The sequence below is a fragment of the Aythya ferina genome (assembly GCF_964211825.1).
Source record: "Aythya ferina genome assembly, chromosome: 2".
NCBI lineage: Eukaryota > Metazoa > Chordata > Aves > Anseriformes > Anatidae > Aythya > Aythya ferina.
In genome coordinates this window covers 123,038,199-123,062,064 of record NC_140297.1, presented here as the reverse complement: position 1 = coordinate 123,062,064, position 23,866 = coordinate 123,038,199, and the positions used below count along the sequence as shown (strand labels likewise).

Below are 23,866 nucleotides of genomic sequence, written 5' to 3'. Positions count from 1 at the left end.
TTGAACATAATGTTTTTAAAAAGTAAAGGCAAATTAGATGATATTAAGTAGTGTAGGATTCATGTCTTACTGTTTTAAAAACTTTCTTAAAGTAAATATTACAGTAAGAAAACTGAATATAGACAAATTTGTTTTTAAGATTAAGAACAGTAGCAAAGCTGCCTTCAGTTTTAAGATTTTGGCATAATATTGTGCATGTTTATTGTCCAAATTGTACTTTGAAAGATTATACTTTCCTAACATCTTTCTATTTCCTAATTAGCTCTTCTATAAAGACTGCTGTCTGTGACATGAGTTGTCTTTCACAGATCCTCCTTTTACAGTTTCCTCTTTCCACCTAACTGCTGTCCTTTTTTTCTCTCTTTCCTCTATTCTTGTGTAGGCCTGACCAAAGATGGCAGTAATGAAAATATTGATTCCCTTGAGGAAGTCCTTAATATTTTAGCAGAGGAAAGCTCTGATTGGTTTTATGGCTTTCTCTCATTTCTCTATGATGTATTGACTCCTTTTGAAATACTAGAAGAAGAAGAGAGTGAAGCTGCAGATGATGTTGATGGTACGTCACAGAATGAAGGGGTTCAGGGAAAAAAGACTTGTGTTATTTTGGATTTACAGAACCAATGACCGAAAGACTAATTAGATTGGCTTTCAAAAATGTCCATGAAGTCATCAGTCTTAATATGACAGGAATTTCTGGCATTGAGGAAAATGGACACTATAAATATTGAACTAAAATCAGCCATGCAACGTAGATTTGATAGTTGAAAGCCTTTCAGCGACTTTTCCATTTTTGTGACAGGAAGACAAATACTACGCAGTTGTGTAAATATGTAGAATAAAACGTGTCTGCAGTTGTGTAGTTGGCTTGTGTATGTGCTTTAATTTGTGCACTTTGTGCGCAAAACTTACAAAACTAAGTGTAATAACCTCTACTGTTAACGCTGTAACATTTGTCTTTATACAAAACGTTAACTGAAGCATTTTGTAACTGCTTTGATTGTAAAGTATTCTGGCATGACTGCATTATGTAAATACATATTTATATGTTAATCCTTAATGTGGACATAACAATGATAATTCTCTTGTGAAATATAATTTTAATAAATAATTTTATGATTCACTGATTTCTCAGATAGATACTTTTTACTTGTTTTATTAAAAGCACTTTATCTAAAAGTGCTGAAAAACTTTACTGAGATTAATTCTAAGCTAGCTAATGTCTGTTGCATTCAGAAGATATGTCATTATATGGTCTTATTCCCCCCTGATTTGTCTGTTTTCAAGCTAAATTTTCATTATTTTTTTCAATAACAATCACAATCACACTGCAAAGGTTATTCTGGATTTGATTTTCTTTTAAGGTGGGCCTTTTGTGGAAGTGGTAAGCTGTGATTGTATGTTTCATATGTAATGCTGAATATATTAAAGATTAGAAATTAGAATGTAATGTCTTCTATTCCTTGCAAAGTTCAAGAACTAAACACAATTTTTTACCCTTTTCTATGAAACTTTTGATAGTGGTTCAAAAAATATTGTACGAGTGTACAATAAAGGTGCATGAGTTCCATCTGCTATCATAAAGCTACTGGTATAGAAAGGGTAATTTGTAACTGTATTCTGCAATTTTCATCAAGTCCTAAAAGGTGAAACTGTGCTGTAATTTTAATACAGGAATAGTGTACTTATAGTATTATTAATAATATATTAAATTGCTTATAGAGATGCCTGCTATGTTTATGCTTGTATCGGTTCCCCACATAAAGTTTATGCTCAAATTGTAACTGTATTGGATGCAAGGTGAAATTTCAACCTCTTTTTAAATCAAATTAATTTCCACTTGCTTCAGCATGGCAATTTTAAAGCTATTTACCATGTGTTTCAAAATTTAACATTATAATTAAACCACCCAGCTATAAGAATGTTCTCAATCTTTAAAAAAGTTATAAATAGAAAATGTTAGTGTTAAGCAAGTTGTTTTAAAAAAAAAAAAAAACAAAAAAAAAAAACAAAACACTTCTTTTAAAGTGAAGTCTGCCACTTAAGATTTACATACAAGTAGAGCCATAAGAACATAAACTATTTTATTTGGAATATTTGTGGATTACAATATCAGAAAGTTAATAATGCATATTTTTAGTCTTTGCTATGGGATATATGAAGCATTATGCAAAGAAAAAAATGATACTTTATGAAAATTGGGTATCATGGAATTCATACCAAATAGTTAAAATACACGTTGATAATCTGATGAAGTTTCATGTGAAATAGAGAGAGAGAGTACTTGAACTGTGAAAAAAGTTGCAAACACTGAAATAGGGCATAGTTATAACAGTATACAATTACTTAATGTCAACTTGAGCGTAATGAGATGAAATGCAGGTCGAGTTCTGAGTTAGTACGGAAGTTCCTTGTTGATTCTATTAAATGTGTGGAAAAAGATGAACAGTAGATGAATTCTAGGGTGTTTAGTTTCCAGAATGTAGGTTTTTCAGAAGTCTTAGCTCTTGCTTGTGCTAGTTCCTGCTGAATAAACAATAAACACTCGTGATGGGCATTGCTTCAGGACTCGTCAAAGCCCTCCTGGAGTTTAAGATAAAGACTTTTGATCTTAATGAATCACATATAATTATTGTTACTGCAAGCATCACTTGTCCAGTAGGAATGGTAGTAAGATACAGATGAGTCTTCAATTATACCGGCACTTTCAAAATAAATAAACAAAAGCAGTAAGAATTGTCGTAAGATAGAAGTGGACCAGTAAGAGTGGTAATAAGATTTAGATGAGTCTTCAATTATACCAGACAGCAATTTTCAAAATAAATAAACAAAAGCAATTTACCAGCCAAAAAGTTAAGCTGAATATAATATACAAATAGCCAAGGAAAAAATGACTATATCTCAACAGTTGCTTCTAAGTCAACAGCATGTGTTTGATATTAGTTGAGGAAGTTGAAATGTTAATTTTGTTGTTTGCTTTGGGGTGACTATCAGTGATACAAAATACAGTCAGTAAATTAATGTTTGAACTGAAATCCAAAGAACTTAAAGTGCTTAAGAATTAAAATTTAAAAAGCAAAGCTGCTGCTTTGTACCTACAGTTTTTAAGACCTTTAAAATAAGAGTAAAAGCAAATAAATGTTTTCATGAGGAAAGTATAATGTGTAATATAATAACAGGACATTGCTAATTTTCACAGCTACTTAAGAATGAAAATTTAGTAATTTACGTAAAATTGAAAACATTTTTCATTAGCCACTTTCATGTTCCTTGTAGATCACTTAAATTAGATTTTACAAAACTACACAAGGAAATACGTGACTAAAGTTAGTCTTAGTTTTATCACCGTTTTGAGAAGTACGTGGGATGCTTTGTGTTGCTCTTTTCTAGTGTTTGTAAATGTTTGATATTTTAACTGCCAGTCTTCAGCAGAGGTTTACATGTTTTGAACAAAATACTGCACTAACCTTAGTAGCATAAGCTGTTGTTGCTCGCTTTAATGTGATACTAATGTAAATAAATTATAGGGACTAAAAAAAACTTAGTACCCTTAAGTCTGAAATAACTGAGAACTTAAAGGTTTGAACCCTGGATTTCTGTGACCACCTTCAACAATATTTAATTTAAAAATAAGAGGGTAATTTACATGGGGTAAAATAAAACAACAAAAACAAAAACCACACAGTGCATGTAAAGGAACTTAGAATCGCATAGAATAAGCAGGAAAATGTTGCGTATCTCTTGAAATAATGACAGCAACTTTTGCCAATACTTTTTTTCTCAAAAATGAGCTTTTTGAGAACTTGTTCAATTTTTTGTTTCAAGGTTGGTGAATGCTGTTTATCACCTGTAGGTTTTATAGTACACTAGTCTTGCATTACTAGTGTCTCCAGTGACTGGCCTTAGAAGAAATTAAATTTTTATGAGAGTTACTCATGAGTTACAGTTGTGTGGAGGGGTAGAAGAATGCATTGAAACATTAGGAGGATTTTCATTTCAATTCATAATAGTTAATAGATAGGAAAAGAAAACACCTGTATTGTAAACATGATTTGATTCAAATTTGACAACATTTGAAAGCTGTTGTGTGCAGTTCAACTGTTATGGACAGATGTATACTATTTTCCTCATTGAATTGCAAGTTAAGCAGCTCTCATAATGATGAAACAGAAGCATGAAATAAATACTCTTATTTCATATAGTCAGGTAGGATAAATTCTTCAAGTTGAAGTTAATAAAGACAAAAAACTTGTCTGTTGGTTTCTTATGTCTTATCATACAAGATGCAAGATACATTCATGTTTGTGACAGAAAAGAAACTGCTTTCTGTCCTTTGTGTCTGATTTGGACATCTAAAATTGGGCGGAATGGCATTTTAAAGTAACTTACTGAGAACTGATTGTTCTGTTTTAATTTCTTGCGCCAGTTGTGGGAATTAAAAAGCTGGTTTGTATTTGGGAAGGTTACAGGCTTTCGTATGCCTGGCATTCTGCATACAGTTAATGAATTAAAAAAAAAATAAATCAATTTAAGGTAAGTATGTGCTAGCCTTCTTGTCAGCAAGCTGTTTGGTTTGGCAGAAGAACTTGTATACACCATGTAGTATATTATAAATACTACAGGCATTTGCAGGTGTGTATTCAAACAATAATAGCTTTTTTTGACTAGCAGTTCTTCTGGAGACAGTAAATAAAAGAAGGACTAAAAAGCAGTCTGATAACAGTTCTGCCTTACAGATTTTTTTTATTACTTTTTGAGTTCTGCAATTTTAACATCTCTTGATAATTTTCTGTGTGCTAAGGGAGGCTTTGTGTACAAAAAAAAAAATCTATTGTGTAATAAAATTAAATTTTATTTCTGTTTTCACATTTGATGGGACCTTATGAGTTAAGGGAAGAGTCAGAATGCAAGCTGTAATGGATAAAGCTTGATGCTTTCTGTTCCATTGCCTAGGCTTTGCACAAATTGCAGTAGGGTAGCACATTACAGTTTCATAGCTGTTTAGTGCTGACTTTGACAATATACTTTCTGTGGTGAATGTGACATAGCCTCTTTTTCAAATGTAAGATGACATTCAACTTTAAATCAGCCTACAGTTGCTGCATGATGCTGCAGGTTTAAACTTTTTTGCAGGTAGATATGGTGAAATTTGTTTTATAGGAATCTGTACTTCAAAGCCTTTTGCATAAAAATGTTATTAAAGTTTTCAGTATTACTAAATGCCTAATATAACTTGCATATACAAGAAGTAACTTACGGTTTCTCATGTGGAATTTGTTCTGGAAAATTTTTATGAGGAAAGAAAAGTTTCCCCTTTTTTCCTCAGCAGGGTTTTGTTGCGGAATTAGAATGCTTTGTAATATTTTAAGTTTTAAAAAATCAGTGAAAACATTAATTTATCTATTGTTAACTATTATGTAAAAATATCCACTTCAACAAGAATGCTTACGTTGTAGCATGACTTCTTAAAATATGTATTTGGAAAATACTGGAAATCTATCCAAATATGTTAACTTTGAAGTCTACTTTTTATATGTTGATTCAAATAGTAGCAACTGTTGCATTCTTTTATAAATGCTTATAAATGTTTCTATTTATATTGTCAACACAGGACCTTTATAATGTAGGATTAATTGGAAAAAAGAGGAACTTGAATAGTAACTCAAAAAAAAAACACAACACAATACCACATATTAAAATTATGACACAGAAGAATGGTCCATAAGTTCGGTTAAGTTGTTCTTAAAATTCTGCACGCTGGTTTGTATGCCTGGAGAATGTAAGAGAATCCATCTCTGCTAATGATTTTACTTAAGTGCCAGAATTTTTCACATGGTTCCTGGAATCACATTGCTGACTTGGAAAAGCTAAGTGTTTTGCATCCATTTCTTGCTTCAGGCTGTTTGTTTCACAAATGAGATTTACCTGTGCTGTAGTGATTCAGATGGAAATGAAGATTTATGACTTACTATTTTTACGTTATATTAAAATGTAGAACAATAAAGATCAAAATATTGTAAGAATATCCATATTATGTTAAAATATGCAATTTGCATAGTTATGGAAGGCATTATTAGTTTGCTGACAGTCTTAACGCTATTCATTGTATAAAAAGCGTATTTAAACAAATTACAGTATTTTACAAGAGTATTCTACTGAGTATTTTACAAATTAAATATCAATAATTGCTGAACAGGATATTTTGTAATCTGCTTTCCAACATAATGCATATACTTTTATTTAAAAATAATTTGAAGTATCTGTATGATATTTTTGTGTATATCAGGCTTAGTAATTTTTTCCCTGTCAAGACATACTTGTAAGATGGTTATTATCCTGAAAAATGCAAGAACACTTTAACTGTGCAAATAGGGGAGGGTCTGGGCTTTAAATAAGGCTTTGTGCTGCTTAGCTGAGCAGCTCTTATTATTTTCACTAATGTTGCTGTGTAAGAATGTGGGAGTCTATTCTTCCTTCCATATGAGGAAATTGTTTTATTATTGTTACACGTGCTTATTGCTTAGAGTTAATAAGGTTGAATAACTTTTTTTTTTTAATTAGAATGCTGTACTTCAGCAATGATGGTCATCTGTGAGGCAAGAGCTCAACAAGACTTTCATATTATTCATATGCTTTATGGGATTTAAATCTTAATCCACGTCAGGATGATAATCCAGTCTCTTTAATGGTTTTAGAAAGATACAGCCACTAATTGCATTATATTTTGGAGAAGGCTTTTGCACTGTTCATGCCTCTCCTGTGTGCTTTGTGCCTAGTTCCACAAGATGTCGAATGACCTCAATTTCTGTTAATGGTAATGGCAAAAGAAAGCAGTTAGCTTCTTGCAGCATCTGCCTTTGACTGGAGAGTAAGGTTTATTTTCTAATAAAAGTCTTAACAGTCTTAAATAGTCTTAAATAAAGCAGCAAGTATTTTGATGGAAGGAAAATGGCAAATGCATTTTTGAATTTGAGCAATACGTTGCCATATTGCAAAAGACGCATTTTGCCTGGGCATGTATTTTCATTCGATAAAGTGGATCCAGACCACTACAACTAGAAATGAAAATAAAACTGAACATATATAATCTGACCTCCTTTACTCTATACATTCCAGAGTTTCCATTTTAATTGTGAATTTTATTTTAATCAGTTTTGTGTAACAAATTGTAAGAAAAAAAATCTATTTATTTAAGGTACAGTACATATGTGCTTGAAGATATCTTGAGTTAATGTGTTTATTAAATATGTGTAAAAACTGCATAGAAATACAGGTTTAGTGGGTCTGAGAGAGAACTGGCACAATACCTAGCATAGAAATCAGCTGGGATATTGGTCATAATTACATGGCGCTATGCTGTTTGGAGAGAACTGAGCTAGCTTGGAGAAGTTATGAAGCATCTTTAGTAGCGTGCATATGGTGATGTGGTACTTTGATTGAGCTAATTAGCCTTACATCTACAACCTTGGTACTGAAGATGATTTATTCTTAATGAGGTAACATTAGATATCTCTCCATAGCATTGTGGTTTGCTATGTACAGGTAACTTTTTATATAGCAAATTTATTTTTTTTTGTCAAATTTGAACATCACAGATTTGTATGTAACCTATTTCCATTTTGCAACAAATCAGGTGAGGAGCCAGGAGGGGTAGCCAAGAAAAAAACTAAAGTCAAAGGTACTTTAAAATTATTTTGTGTGGAACTTTCTGCAGATAATGATGTCTGAAGTGCATGCACGTTGCAAACACAGATTGCAGGTTATAATGTTTACTAATACTAGCTTTGTTGGCTGTGTTGTCTAATGGTGCAGCAAACAATTATCCTTCCCATTTTTCGGTAACTTTTTTTAACCATTTATTGTCATTTAATGGCAGTGCTTTCCAAACCAGAGATTTTTATTTTTTATTTTTTCTGTAACAGTTGTCTTGTTTGGATTATAAGTATTCTGTTTGGGTCACTGCCAAATCCTCTGTTGTTTTTCATGAATTTATGATACTATCTATACTTTTACTTTATTTTAATTGGACTTGATTACATTAATTTCAGCTTATGATTATATTTAAATAGTCTACATTTTTTCTTATGGGAGGAGAAATTTAGGTAAAGTTCAAAAACTCCCTTTAGTAAGATATGCAGGATCAGTTGCAGTGATGATCTTCATAAATTTTCAAAAAGCTTAAAGTTGCAACCAATTTAAAGCATATATTTATTCATAATTACATTGCTGTGTGACCAAGACATAAAAACCGAAAGGTATTCAGTGCAACAAAGAGACAAAAAGCAAATTAACCTGAGCAAAACACCAAACTACTAGATGTACTTCAGGTGCTTAATTTAGCTTAACTCGGAGGTGCTGAGTTACCTTGCCACAGCATGGTGCTATACAAAGAATGCAGTCTCTTTGTTGCATTAAAGACGTTAGACTTCTATGTGTTTTTTTGTGTTTCTATCAGTATATAAGAAATGCAGGTTGCATAATATAAAGTCTCATTAGAAACAAAGTGCTGGGGGAAGCTATCATGCTTGTATGAATGTGACTTTCTTAGTGTTTTTGCATGCAAGTTGCAGTTTGTAGCATTTGTTCCACATTGTGCTTGCTATGACTTTTTTGACTTTTTTGGCAAATTTTGTGTTTTTCCAAGAACTTAATAAATGTCATTTAACAACTCCTTCATGTGTTTTGAATTATTTTTCTAAGGTGTTTGATATGAGAATGAAGAAATGCGATAATTTCCAAATGCTTTATGCCAGAAAACAGTTGGAAGGAAATGTGTTTTTCCTTTTAGAGTGAGCCGTGTCATTGTTCACTGTATAGAAAATATTACACAGGTGTTATACAGGCAGGCAGTTGTTTCAAGAGAAATATCATTTTCCTGCTTTCTACTTCGACTCTTTCTCTGAAAAACCTGAATAAAAAATTAAAAATATTATATAAAAAAAATGAAATATAGATAAACTATTTTATATATATAAAATCTTTATTTCTTTTTCAAACAATCTGGGAGTATTACTTCTTATACTAAAAATATATATATTTAATGGATTTAATTCTAAATTTTGTTGAACATTAAAAATTCTTTATTCTGGGGAATGCTGCAGGTACTGACAACGGTTTTCAAAACTGAGTCAACTGGAAGTCAATATGGAACTTCCTAGTTTCAAGAAGAATGCTGTTTTGACTATTCTGAAGCATTATCTAGATACGGTGTCTCAGCTGGATATCTGATTTAGTTAAAATAGAGAAAATAAGCACAAGAGATACAACTCCAAAAGAGTAAAAAACCAACAACAACAAATATTGCTATTAACACCATATATGGAAAAGAAAAATGTACAAATTGATTACCATTTAGTTTGATTTCAATGAATATAGTGAAATGAAATTGAACATCTATTTTGAAGTTGATTTGATTCACCAGGACATTATTTCTTTTTAACTATTTTGTACTTGTATCTTAGTTTTGTGAAATCTATTCTTAAGATATAAGTCTTGGACTAATCTGAAGCAATAATGTAAGGAAAATGATATTCTATACTTTTCTGTTGTTATAACAACTTCATTTATTATCTTAGGAAGTTGATAAAATTTGTGGAAAAAAAAATTATCTTTTGGTCTTGACATTTCTAGACCCTACAATGTTCATACCATTGTCAGATTCAAAATATGTAGTGATTTTCAGGCTCACAGACAAAGCTGTTTTTAGCATTCTACAGAAGCTGGTTAACAGAAAGGTACTGGAGGCATGTTTTTTCCTAGATTAATGCTTCATGTGAATGCTATTATATTAAGCTGAGGTTGTCTGGCTGCATGGTGTGAGGTCAGAGGTCAAAACTAATTTGTTTAAATTGCTTAAATCTTAAAAATATGTACATATATAAAAGTTTAAATTTGCATCTAACAAGCATTAAGCGTGAGGATGATCAAAGCTTTTAAATAGTCACTCATAAAATACATTCTTTGATCTAAGAATGGTTCTCTTACTGAACATTTCCTCTTTTTTAACTGAAAAAAAAAAAAAAAGTAAAAGAAGCAATTAAAGAACCACTCAAGAAATTAAAGGAGAAGCAGGAATCCAAGAAGGAGGAAACGAAAGATGAGGAAGAAAAAAAGAAAGCCAGGAAAGGAAAAGATGCTGCTGATCGAAAGGACAAGAAACCTGTTGATACGAATAAATTAAAGAGAGAGTCTGACAAGGTTAAAAGAGACAGAGGAAAGGAAAAGGAAAAAAGCCTAGACAAAAATGTAAAATCCAAGGAGACGACAAAAAAATCAGCTGGTGAAAAGGATGGTACTGTTCAGGTGGGAAAGGACAAAGAAGCAAAAAAGGTAGTTAAAAATCCATCCAAAAATTCTGAAAGCTCTGTAAAGACAGACAAGAAAGAAAAGAAGTAAACTGAGTTCTGATTGTGCTAATTAGGAACAGACTGAAGAATGAGAATTGCGATGTATTTATAGAGTGTGGTAAATATGGCAATAAGAAAGAAACTAAGGCTTTTTGGAAATGTGTGAACAAAAGTTATATATTTTTTGAAAACTGTTAAGCATGTACTGGCATTATAAACACAACGCAAAAATGTCTGCTGTGAAACTCAAATATGTACATATGTTAATATGCCGGACTGAAATTGTAATGTTGTATATCAAATGAAAGTTTAAAAGCAATATTAAGAGGATTATCTGGACACAGAGAGGAGCATTAACTGAATATATTGTCATAGGAACTTAACAGATAAGTGTGAATTATTACTTTGCTAAACTTAATTTCTTGAAGTGGACTGAGAAGACTGCTTTATACCCAGACAGTCAAACCAACTTCTGTGTTGTGTTAATTTATGAGACGTGTATTAGAACAAGTTTTGGTTGAGCCTGTGACAATATATTCTGCTGTTCATTTGTTCTTTCTTTATTACTGTTAGGTCTGAAAACTTGATTAATTGTCATTTTTCAGTTTACCCAACTTTTCCAAGTTTCTGGTAATGAATGCTTAAGAAAATTGGGCCACTTGTTTCTTTTCTGCTGGGTGCTGTTGGATTCCATTTGCATTTCAAGAAGAATGATTTGCTGCTATTATTGTGTTCTGGTTGAAGTTAGAGAACAGTTTGTGTTTTTTGGTTTGCAACTATTAATTTCTTCCAACAGCATTTACTAAGTATGTGATGCTTCTGTAAGCAAGCTTCTATTTTAGCACTAAAGAATGATTTGTCCAGCAGTCTCAATAGTTACAAAACAAAGTTACAAAACATTTATTGAGGCATATATTTCAGTATTTTGTTGAATCTATACTTGCTTACAAATTTATGTAAGGAAAGGAGTATTTTCTAATTTTACTAGGTAAATAATGGTGTTTAGTATGCTGAAATAATAATTCTACAATAAAATTACATAAGATTCAGAACAATTTGTAATGAAATTGAAGATTTCTTATTGTAATACTGAATTACTGTTCTAAAGAAAACAAAACTAAATAGAGAAGATGATCATGGGTATGTGCATATGGTGTGAGACTAAATTCCTTGAGGTTAATTCCTATATTCTTTTCTTTGTTCTGCTTAAATTTTCTATATAACTGTTGGCAATACACTTATGTCAGGCAGTTGATATAGCATACATGTCTATAAGATACTTTGATCCCTAGAGGTACAAAATGCAAACAGACTTTTTTTAAATTAAAAAAAAAAATTGTTCAGATGAAAGCTGTAGAAAATAAGAGTAACTTAAGATTCCAGCTGTTATAATTGACAGAGTTGATATACTGTGCTATGTTGTAAACATTCGTATGTGTGAAGAAGGAAGGAAAAGGGGCGTGTGTTGTGAACATTATAGTGCTTAGTGAAATCTTGACAAAATGATTTAATAAATGCACTTCTATAATGAGTGTTTTTTTAGGTCTCAGTCATGATGGTTACGATAAGTCATCTGTGCTTTATTAGGTGTTAATACACGTTCGATGGAGGAGTATTCAGATCACACTTCTCGAGAATAGTGGCACAGTACTAAATGCACATCACTTTTATTTTCTTCCCTAATATGACAGTCTAGGAGTGAAATTTAGAATGAGTTACCTAATTACTAGATCTTCGTATCCATGAGCCAAGATATGACCAAATTTATCTGGTTCTAAATAAGTTTCTTTTTCAAAGAGCATTTTGTTTGAGTAGTACTTCAGGCTATACAGATAGCTACACAGTAAAAGTTTTTTTTTTTTTTTTTTTTTTTTCCTCAGATACCTTTCATGCTTTTGTATATCTCACTGAAATATTGTTGTTCAATTTAACATGGCAAGTTAAGATGTAAGCTCAAAAAGTTCAACACAAGTAAAAATTGAGCCTAACTTCATTCTGAGAAAAAGATCAGAGAAAACAGTATCTTGTAAAACATAAATGGCTGTTACATACTAAACAGGACCGAACAGGAATCAGTGATAACGCACAGTTCATATAAAGCATACATACAGATATACATAAAGCATGAAAACAAAGTTGAAAAACGTGCGAGCAAAAATGAAGAGATATTCTCACTATTCCTTTCTTTCCTTTTATACACCCTAAATGCCAGTTGGTTGTGAAATGTCTTTTTAGTACCAAATTCATTCATCACTGAAGTTGTCTGAATTTGGACACGTGAGTTGTTGGAAGATATGAGAATGTATTTGAAAAGCTGTATGTATAAAGGAAGTAAATAGCATTTGTGGAAGTAGGGTGTCTGTTTCTGGTCTTCCAGATTCTGAAGTCTGGAACAGTGGCTAAAATGAGGAACTGCTTTTTTCTTTATAGCTAAAGATGATTGTAAAAGGGAGGAAGTAACTTGGGAGGAAGTAACTTTAAAGTAGCCTTTAATATTACTGCAATAATATTTTGAATTTTTTTTATGACATGGCAGAAAGTTGGTTAAAAAACGGGTATAAATTCTGGTGTCAATAACAGGAGGCTGTAAGACTCTTAATCATAGTGCTCTTAGATACAGCTTAACTACTGTAACAGTCAATTACATAATTACATTTAGACAATTTTAGATATGTAAAAAAAAAAAAAGAAGTAGTAGGATTGTTTCTTTTAATTCTTTTTCTGTTTGTTTTTTGTTTTCCTGTTCACATTGTATAGGATAATGGAATAAATACATATGCTTCTTATGGTGCAAGATAAGGTCTTACTAGTTTACGCAAAGTTGTTTGGAGACATACCAATCCAGTTTGTACAGACATATATTTGACTCCAGTAGAGACCTGACAATAATATTTTTAAAACTGATTTTAAATATAATACTTATATTGTTCCACATAACGTTATTTTTACAAGAGCATTAGCAGCGGAAGAGTGTTCATTATTGTGTAGCCTCTGCTTTTAAAAATAATATTATATTGAGTTCTGTGCATACAAGTCTTGATAAACTAGTTTGTTTGGGGTGGTGTGTGTCTGAGTTTATTTAAGAAAGTAGTTTTATCTTAATTGACCTTGGAACTCAAAATGCAAATCCAGGAAAAACGATCATAGGAGAATTCAGTTTTGAAGGGACATTAAGAGGTCCTTAGTCTGATATTCCTGCTCAAAAACAGGATCAGCTCAGAGATAAGACCAGGCTGTTCGGGGTGTTGCCCAGTGTGGTACTTAAAACCTCCACGATGTGAATGCAGTGTGCAGCCTGCTGAGTTGACTGTCCTCATGGGGGCAAAAAGTTTTTCATTAGATCTAGTCTGAACTTTTCTTGCTTGAATTCTTCCTAAACAATGGTTGAGTGGATGATTAGGCTAATACCAGTACATTCTTTCTTGGGGGTATAATCTCTTAAGACGTGGCATAATCTTTCCAGCTTTTCAGTGTACTTCTTGTGACTAGGACAGTAAGTCATGATTAATGACCTGCTCAATCCTGAACAGGTGTTTGCCTAAGAAGGATACGAATCATCTTTCTCTCTTTCTCTCTTATCTTGGTATTGGTCCTTGCTATTATTGTTTTTTTCCTCTCTCCATGGCCTTCTGGTTTAGAAAAACTCAGTGGCATAGATAGTAAACAACTTAGTGGTGAAACTCCATCTGCAATAATTTAGGTGTCAGAAGAAATTACCCAATTTTGAAGAGACTACAGTTTTCTTTATAAGATCTTCTAGGATTTAACTTAAGAAAACATATTATAAACAGTGTACATTTGAAATTGGTTATTCATAAAATAGAAAAGTGATTACGTGAAACACTTTTTCCCAAAGAGAAAAATAGTAAGAAAAACCTGCTGCCTGATTATCTTCTGTAAACTGAATGGAACTTGAGAATAGCACAGTAATTTTTTCAGTTACAATGAATTAAAGGCAGATGCTTAAATTTGTGTCCAGTTTTTCCCCATTGTGTGTCTGTCTTCAAAACATATGCTTGATTGCTATCTCAGTACACTTTAGTCTTTGTGTTTATCAGGACAGTCCTGTAGTTATAATTGATTCTTTGAAGAAGAATTATTAATTTTAACTTCACTTGTCACTGATATATTTGAAACAACTTTCTTAATTTATGTTTGAATCAAATCAGAAAAGCCTAAAGTTAACTTTATAACTGAAAAATGCAGGCCTAAAAGAAAGATCTGTCCCAGAACAGTCAACATCACCAGAATCTGAGGAGACCATTCAGCCTGATGAACAGTCATTTGTCAAATCAGGTAAGGTTTCTCATAAAACAAAAAAGAAATGAGACATGATATTTCATTTGAATTATAATGCTGTTTCTCAGCATGCAACTTCATTTTGTTATTTCTTTGGGTAGACTTTGGGTAGAATATTAAATCTTTTATCACTTTGTGTTTATACACTATAACATTTAACTGGAGTGGCTGTTAATAGCTTTATATAAATCACCGACCATGAAAAGTTTATAGATGGCACTCTTGTCAGTTCTCATGGAACTATATCACAGCAGACTAACTGTCTGCAGGTGTACGGTTGTGGTTTTGATACATAAGCAGCAGTATATAGTCAGCAGCCATTCCTTCTAAATATTACTTTTATGTCGTAGTTTGAGTAGTAGAACTTTTCTCAGTTTCTGAAGTTATCTGATAATAGGGAAGTCTTTTTTTTTTTCAATTCTAGTAATTTTGCATTTCTGTATTTTAAGTTAAACAAAAAAAAAAAATCATTTGATAAGCTTATTGGAATGTTCACTTTTCTACTAAAATTGTAGTATATAAAAAAATCAGTAAGTATAGATTTTAGTTCTGAAAAAAAATGTTAAAATACACTTTAAAAATTACTAAAATTTATTGGGTTCGAGAGGAATTCAAGAGAAAATATTTTTATGTGCCAGCTTTCAGATAAACAATTTGCATTTTAATATTACTCAAAACATATTTTTCCAGTTCATGGAAGAGGCTTATCTTATTTGGTGTTTATGTGTACCAGACACAATAACCCACAAATGTGTAGGGTATGGCTAATAAAATGGAATATAGAATTTGTTTTAAAAAACTTGAATTACTTAAGTTATTATAACGTGTATTTTGTAATTTCCTTTTCATTTTTCATAACTTTTTTTTACATACATTTTGGTACTTCATTTGAAAATGCAAGTGTTGTCTTTTTTTGCCAGTTTCTCAATGTTAATTTCAGGACATTTATATGAAGGCAATTTGTAGTACAAATTCCCATTATGTCCTGGGCTTGTGTTTTAAATGATGATCACTTGTCCCTGAAATCAATTTGGGATTTATTCTGCTAAGAATTGCCAGGAGGAGACCTTGCTATTGTAATGTTAGTTTTTAGTTTTCCTATTTCTAAAACGAATAAGACCCTTCTTTTGTAAATGACATTCTGTTGTCAAAAATGACAAGTTAGTGCTGTGATCTAAATTGTAGGAAAGTAATGAAGGAAAGTATCAGTAAAGTAACTACTCCAAAGAGAATTTGTGGTTTGGATAGGTACCTGAAATTATTAATGTTACTGCCACTAAGAAAAAGTTATTTACAGAAAATCCACTGTAGATAAATTCTTCTGATTGGTCTTCAGAATGATTTAATGTAATGATGCAAAATGTTCTGTGTTGGACAGTAAACAAAACCAAATTGGATTTATAATTACATGAGTTGCAGAGATTCACCAAGTAATTTCCAGAGAACTTCATGGAATGGAGTAAAGATTTTATGGAGACTACCAGACACTGCAAGCCTTGAGCTAGTGTTTAGATTTTTGCGCTTACCTTCAATGCAGTTTGTAATCTTTTTAGAGCACAAGAATGTTGATGATGTAGAATTGGAAGAGGAAATTCAACCTGTTCTTCATGAAGCTGTCCATTCTGAGCCTGGTAATGCATTAACACTTAAAAATCACTGAAGAATTTCTAAATTTTGACATAGGCAAGACAAATCTCAGTCTGTTTTTGGTATGCACTCAAAGTACTTTTGCCTGCACAATACATTTTAAGCAAATACTTTGTAATTTCCAAGAAATACTTGAAAAATTCATATCCCCAGTCTGTGGCTCTCTTTTTTTTTTTTTTTTTTTTTTTTTTTTTTTTTTTTTTTTTCCTTTTTAGAGGTGTTTGGCAGTAGTAGCTCAGATCAGTTGACAAGAACTTCCTAAAAACACTCTGTAAAGTGCAAGAATTGTTAAACAGGATTTTTACTGTATTTCACTTAATGACTAACGAAGGCATTCAGTGCAGATACTTTGGGTTCATACTACGGTAAGGGTGAGACAAGTCACTTGTCCCCTTCTCTGCTGGGGAGTAGTTGAAAAATATGATAGGTGTCTTGAAAGCTGAGTATTTGCTTGTAGCAGAATTTACCAATGATTGTGTATTCTCTAACAATCTGTATCCTCAATTAGGAGAGGGACATGAAGATGTAGATGAAAGCGTAAATGAACAGTGGCAAGAGAAGGAAGAAACACATGGAGAAACTTTTGAAGCTCCTGCAACAGATGACTTGCTCAGAGAATTAGAGAATGAAGTGACAGAGGACTATGAGACACCAGACTCATTTCAGAAAGGTATCTGAATGACTAAATGTTTAAAATCAAATGTTGACAAAAATGTGAACAGACAAATAGAAACCCTTCTTGTTTAAAAAAGCGATTCTTTAATTTCTGCTTGCCATAGAAACTTAGCAAGTGTCAACTACTGCAAGCACTATTTAGCAAATATTTTTTTTAATCAAAATGGGATAATAAAACGCCACAAGTTGTGGAATCCAGCTGACTGTAAATTATATACTTACTGCAGTGTGGCTTTCAAACAACTGAGTTAATCTGGGTTCTAGCTACATATTTCTCCCCAAAACAGAGGGGCTCAAATCATATCTACGGAATGTGCTTCTGGACTTTCTAGATTTTTTTAACTAAATTTTTAAGAGTTTAGCTTTTGTAGACAGACTTATTCTCAATATACTTCTAATACAGCTCTTCAAGAGAATGTTATAAGTGAACAATGTTATATGAATATATTCTATTTTCCTTACATTTAGACTTTCACAGAGATGAGTTTTCCAACAGCAGACTTGAATTTGGGAAAAAAATTTCTTCAGGGACAGTCATCTTTTTTGAGCAAATGTGTTTCAAGTATATGTATTCTCAGTTTTACATATATAAATTTTATTCTTTTGAATATTTCTTGCATTAGAATAAATTTTCTTAGAATTTCTGCTTAGAAATTTGTCTATTCTTATATAACATTCTTTTATAGCATTTGCAGTGCCATGCTATACTTTTTTTTAAAAAAAAAAAAAAAAAGCTTAAATTTTTAATTTATGCTTATTTCTCAATTTCTCAGATGCTGATCCTGTAGATCTTGGAGCAACACAGCCTGAAACATTTGAAGTTCCAGGTATAATTTTATTTCTCCAAACTCAGCAATATTAGTTTTACACTGACAATGATATAAAAAAGCAAAACAGAAAAAGCTAAACTAGTATAGTAGCATACCATTTTGAAAATGTTTATTCACTAAACGTCTGTTCCTGTCTTGGATATATTTACTCTGAGATGAACGCATCATAATTGATATGGCAAATAGTTCTTAAAAGAGTAGGGGATGGTATGTGTGGAAACTTTGCCTTCGGGTAGTGCAAAAATTTAATTTGTACTTTCAGTTTCTGGCTATTGCATGTGTTTGCAATCTGGGCAGGCGAGAGTTATGTGGTTGTACCGTCTAAGAAACTGAGAATAAGGTTTTATTGCTCTTATTCCTGTCTTGTATTCTACGGTGCTGAGGTTCTTCTAGCCTATATTTTTGTCAGTAGTCTGGATCTTGTGTTTTCACATAGAACCTCACATCTTTCAGAAGCAGACAGTTTTAACCTCTCCTTCAGGACTATTTAATATTTTATGGCCAATTATGCTATCAGAGTCAGTCAGCTCCAAGGACTTAATATGGAACTATCCTTGTAGTGTCTTTCTAGGATACACCCTTAATTCATCTTCAAAGCTTTAGAAAATTTTGCATGCAAGTACATCCAGTTAGCGTCTAGCCATCTTCATCCTTCTTTGATACTTTACAGAATGGTGTTGGCTTATTTTAACCATTAGTCCTGAAACTGAGAAACATGAGATGGACATTACATTTTCCCTGCTGTCTGGGAAGTGTTTTTATCTGTCTACTAATAATGCTTCTTTATAGTACAGGCAGCCTCTTCCATTGATATCAGACCTGGATTTCAGTTTGGACTAAGCATTGAGCCAAAGATAATAGTCCAGTTCTGGACTTTTTTTAATGCCAAATATGACAACAAAATATTTTTATATGATACAGAAAAAAAAGAAAAGAAAAAGAAGAAAAAAAAAAAACACAAAAAAATTATTCCTACCCTTGTTGGGAAGTTTCTGCTTTCCAGCTACCGATTTGGAATCAATTCTGCTATACAAAGTAAAAGGATAAGTTATTTTATCTTCAGTACCATGTGTTGTCTGATGTGTCATACTGACTATAGAAATAACATCTCAAAGAGTTGTAGTCAGAGATTTAGCAATGCAATGGGGAAAAAAAAAAAAAGAAAAAAAAATTGTTCAATTTCTATGATGCCAGAATTGAGTATTTCTCAAGGTTTGTTTTCTGGCTCTTATTGGCAGTGGTTGTCCTCTGTAGACCAGCACCAACACAGGAACTATTGGAGCACTGGAACAGGAGGAACTATTGTAGAACTAAAATAGAACTAAAGGAACTATTTTAGAACTTTTAGGATGCAGGAAGATGATATTTTTGATTCATATTAGAGCTATTAAAAATGTTCATGCAGACTTACAGCTCTCATGTACCTAGTTTTCATACCAAGGGTATGAAAAGGGAGGGAGAGTAATCCAGCTCCTTCCACTAGACTGCTATGTGTTTAGTTGCAAATGTCATTTAATAGTTTTCAATTGAAGAGTTGCATTTAGCTATTGAAAGACACATTCAAGAAAGTTAAAAAACAATGCAATATTAAATATATGTATATATTCATATTTACTTTACAGTTTCATATGATTATGATATGGATGTAGAGAGGACAGTAAGCGATCCAGAAGCTCCAGGTTTGTAAATTTTGTTTGTAATTTTTTTGTAAATTTTATTAACTTTAGATTGTAATATAATCACTTGTGCTTTTTAAAACAGGCTTCAAAGTAGTATATCATATTCACTGTTAAGTCAGTTTTCTATTCAAACGTTTTTTTCAAGCAGTGTCAAATAAACCTGATTTTTACAGTATTGATTTTGCAGCTATGTTACTGTTACAGTTGTGAATAGAACATGCCACAAATACTTGCACAACTATTTACTGGAGTAGTTCTCCAGCCTAATCAACAGGTTGTCAAAGACTTACTCTATTAATAATTCTAGGCCTAAATGCAAATATGCCTAAACTCATTATATTGTGATGTAGCTCCTGAATGTGCTTGACAATCTGTCAATTTCAAATAAAATGTTATATTAATTCAAGTATGCCTAGTTCTCTTATTCTTGAGGTAAATAATATGTAACCTTTTAACTTTTCCTGTGTGTGAAAACGTTATTAGAACTTAAAATATTATATAATTTTATTTAAGGTGACACTGAACTAATGTTAGAAGATGCTGTCGAACATTATGCAGGTACAATGCAAAGTCTTCTTATAGAACTTTCATTGAATTTTGTCTTCAAACAAGTCCCTCTGCTCTCCTCTCCCCCCTCCCCCCCCCACAAATGGAGGTCGTATACAGTATCAGTTTCATAAGTATATTGGTTTATAAGTTATTACATCTTTATTTACTTACATTCTGAAATAATGCAAAGAACTACATGAATATTACTTCTTCGTAATGTGAGCCAAGTGGAAAGAAAAATATTTTGAGGGTTAAATATCTAGGAGTGTGTGTGTATTTTAAAATGCATAGAGATGCTTCTGTGGATCAAAACAAAACAAAAAAAAACAGCTTGGATTTGCTAAGGACTTTGAAGATAGTGTGTATAAATGTCAGGGAAAATGTCATATCTATAGGGAAAAAAAAAGGCATTACAAAATACAGTTGTGGAAAATTTTGCTGTATATAAAAACAATTTGAGAGTTTTCATTATGAATTGTAGGTCATTTGTTGATGTTTTCATGACTTGTACAAGACGACCCTAATGATAGTGATGAATGTTTAAGTCTACCTTGTGATGCCAGAAATTTTTTTTTTTTCCCACCAAATCTCTAAAAAATCTTAGGTTTAAATGAACTCTTAGTTTATTAACTGTAATACACTATAGATTTGAGTATTTTTCCTGAATAAGCTTGATGCTTCATTATTTGTGTGCAAGTATTATCTTTAAAATTATATGGATTCTAATACTGAATTTTTCCCCTTTTAAACAGAGGATAGAGTTCATGGGGATTATGATGAAGAACATGGTATGAGAACTGTTACATCTAGTGAAATGACAATATCATGACCCTTATTTTATCACCATATTGTTCTGAAAGTCTTTAAGTACTATGAAAGTGAAATTGTTTTGTCCTAAATTTTTCTGTGCTGTCACATTATTTTGTAACTTATGTGATAAGGGGTTTTTGATGATCAAATGCCCTGTGCATGTGAGCAATCGATCAGTCTTTAATGCTGGAACAATTGTAGAGTATACATATAGGTTACATGCCCATACCAGTCCCCTTTATCATGCTTTGTGCCTACGTGGCATAAAAAGCAGACTGTCCATTTTGAGCAAATGGAAGTTCACGAATGTACACTAGACAGCATTATAGTAGCTGTAGTACCTAGTTTTCATCCCTGTTGTCTCCTGGCCCATCTTCCTTTGCACCTTTCAACCCTTCTCATGAAAACACACTTTTAGTTGGATGGAAGATGAAACATTTGCTCTTTTCCTGGAGAAGGGAGTTTCTAGCACCTGTATTCTAAAGCCAAAGATGGGATGGAAGCCATCACGGAGATGAGAAGTTCTTCTTCTCAAACATAAAGCTAATGTTTTTGACGTTAGCTCTAAGAACAGCAGAAGTTCAGTTCCACAAGAAGAATCATTTTAAAGCTTCAGATGCAAATGTCAGAGAAATTAGCTGAAGTGTATGCTTCTCTATCCTAGAGTCAAGGCATCTTCTCAGTGTCTGTCAGATGTGTTTCTCCTCTTGTGGCAAACACTCTGACTGTATTTTCTCCATTCTTGATGCTCCCATGAATTCACAGAAAGTTGAGAGGGCACTGCCGAAATGATTGTTAGCCAGAGCAGTTCAGTTTCTTTTCTGACTCTTTCTTTGTATGACTTAGCTCTTAATTAAGATCATAGAACCTCTCTAATAGGATCACAGCTCATATACTCACTTCTGCTTTGCATGGCATTGAGACAAACTGGAGGCCTATTGTACGCTGCAGTCGCTTTGTGTGTGTGTCTAGCATGTGGAAAGGAATGGTCTCTTCATATCTTCTATAGATATTACTAACATTAACAATTCCTTAGCTGAAATATTTGTGTATTTTTGCCCACAGTGAAGTGTGTAAATAAATCAATCGTAATTATTGTGCACAACTTTCAATATTTTGATAAGTTTTTTATGTAGTTTGTAGCAATGAAACTAGAGAAAGAAAACAAGTTTTAGTTTTTGATTAGAAAGAAAGAATTTTGGATTAGTTTTTGAAAGTATATTGTAAGAATATTTTTAAAGGGATGGAGGGGGATCCAAGTGATTATTATTACCTTTTAAGATAAAATTTAAGTTTATACTCCCACTTTAAACTTAAGTGGGAGTATAGGTGAATTATAATGTACAGAATGATAGCTTTATTGTTGTCATTATTTTCAATATTTCATTTGTGTGCATAGGAATACTGAAATTTCAGCATTATGTTCATGTTTGATATGTTTTATATGTAGAATTCCCCCTATGGGTACCAGCGAGGGTTCATATATCTAAGCATGCTCCAGAAGCAGAGGAAACCTTTGAGAGCTTTGCGTTTGTCAAAAGAGAAATGAATTAGATGCCTAACAAATAAATTATTCTTAGGATACTTCATGAAAATCAACCACACTTTTTTTTTTTTCTTTTCAGAACCAAAACATGAAGAGGAGACTGAGACTCAAGATACAGGTATAGTCTATAGGTGCATGTATGTACACACAAGTGTACATTTACATATATGTATATCGGGCGTATTGGAAAGTCCTTTTTATTTCATATGTAGTTAAAGTGAAACATCTCTATAATAAGTATTATTGGAGTATAATTTTTAAAATCAGAGAAATATTTTAGTAAACTTAGCACAAAGGCCGTTATGTAAATGGCAAGGTGAATTTATATTGGAATATAAGATCTGTGTAATCTTCAATCACAGTGTAATACCAGTTATGGGAAATGTTCATTACAGCATCTATAGTTATCAAGCCAGAGTTCTGACTACGAATTAAGACTCTTCTTAATATTACCATCCTCAAAGATTCATCTTTAAATCTTGAGATTGCATTACTGAGACAAAATGGGGCATGTGAGGGTTTCTGCAGGTCTTTGGAACACAGTCATTTGGCCTAGGCACTCAGCCTGCTTGCCATGTGCCTGGCTCATAACTAGTGCCTACTTCCGGAAGTTCAAAAAAATGTATCTTGCAGGAAACAAATTCAGATTTTACAGGTTCCAATACTAGCGCTACTTTGGTGTGGATGCTTTTTGCTGTTGCTGTTTTCTAATTAGCTAAACCACTTAAAATAATTCTAGTCTTTGGTCCGCTCTTTATACTTTATCTTCAAATACCAGCTCTTTTGAAAGTCATCTCAGATAAGCGAATAAAAAAGACACAAGTGCTTAATTTAGAATGAATTCAAGAAATGCTGTAGCGTAGATAAATCGGAAGTATCTATTACCTGTATAATCATAAGCTGAAGCAGACAGCTAATGAGTTGAAAGATGCCAAATTCAATTACAATAAAAATAAAAATATTTAATTTTTCCATGGAAGCCTCAGTTTAAGTTGAATTTACTCATCTTTCAGGAAGGAAATGTGTTTATTTTTTTTAAGTTACTGTGATTTAATCCAAATGATTAAGTAAGTAATTAATGTTTAGAGGGTGTGATTTTTGAAATACCTACTAATACAATAGTTCTGTAGTGAAACAGGAAAGAAAATTTAAGGTATCTATTTTTTCCCTCAAAATTAGTGAAAGTTCATGTTTGCTTTTTGCAATTTTCTGTTCACAGTTGAGCGTGTCTGTGTGCTCGCTTTGTTCTTTGGTGTTGTATGCAAGTTTCATCAATTTAGAACTTGGCTTCATTATTACTCTGAGTTGAATGTTGTTTTTTTTTTTTTTTTTAGCTGTTGAGGACCTTCCTGAGGAAGTACATGAAGCTGCAGAGCAAGGTATATTTTGTTATTGTGATCTTAGGGTTTTGGTGAAAGATGCTGAAGCTGATGAAGAAGGGGAGAAGGAAAAAAACACCTAATTACATACTTTTATCTTTTTATACTT

The 23,866-nt window shown here is 32.3% G+C and overlaps 1 protein-coding gene across 37 annotated transcripts in view; it reads left to right on the top strand.

The window, feature by feature from the left end:
• ASPH (aspartate beta-hydroxylase) overlaps positions 1-23,866 on the top strand; it is a 117,360-nt gene that overhangs the window by 24,061 nt on the left and 69,433 nt on the right. For 15 of the 37 annotated variants that reach the window (XR_014689538.1, XM_084509278.1, XM_084509276.1 and 12 more), the window contains 9 exons: positions 14,550-14,639; positions 16,196-16,273; positions 16,798-16,959; positions 17,738-17,791; positions 19,417-19,473; positions 19,987-20,031; positions 20,775-20,810; positions 22,458-22,496; positions 23,713-23,757. Coding sequence is in view for 36 of the 37 variants with exons in the window: in XM_084509278.1 (XP_084365404.1) it covers positions 14,550-14,639; positions 16,196-16,273; positions 16,798-16,959; positions 17,738-17,791; positions 19,417-19,473; positions 19,987-20,031; positions 20,775-20,810; positions 22,458-22,496; positions 23,713-23,757 (606 nt within the window). In the remaining variant the exon portion in view is untranslated. Of the gene's footprint in view, positions 1-382; positions 1,443-7,630; positions 7,676-10,021; positions 11,875-14,549; positions 14,640-16,195; positions 16,274-16,797; positions 16,960-17,737; positions 17,792-19,416; positions 19,474-19,986; positions 20,032-20,774; positions 20,811-22,457; positions 22,497-23,712; positions 23,758-23,866 lie in introns of those variants that run through there. The other 22 variants (XM_084509246.1, XM_084509275.1, XM_084509280.1 and 19 more) reach the window with 5 other exon arrangements.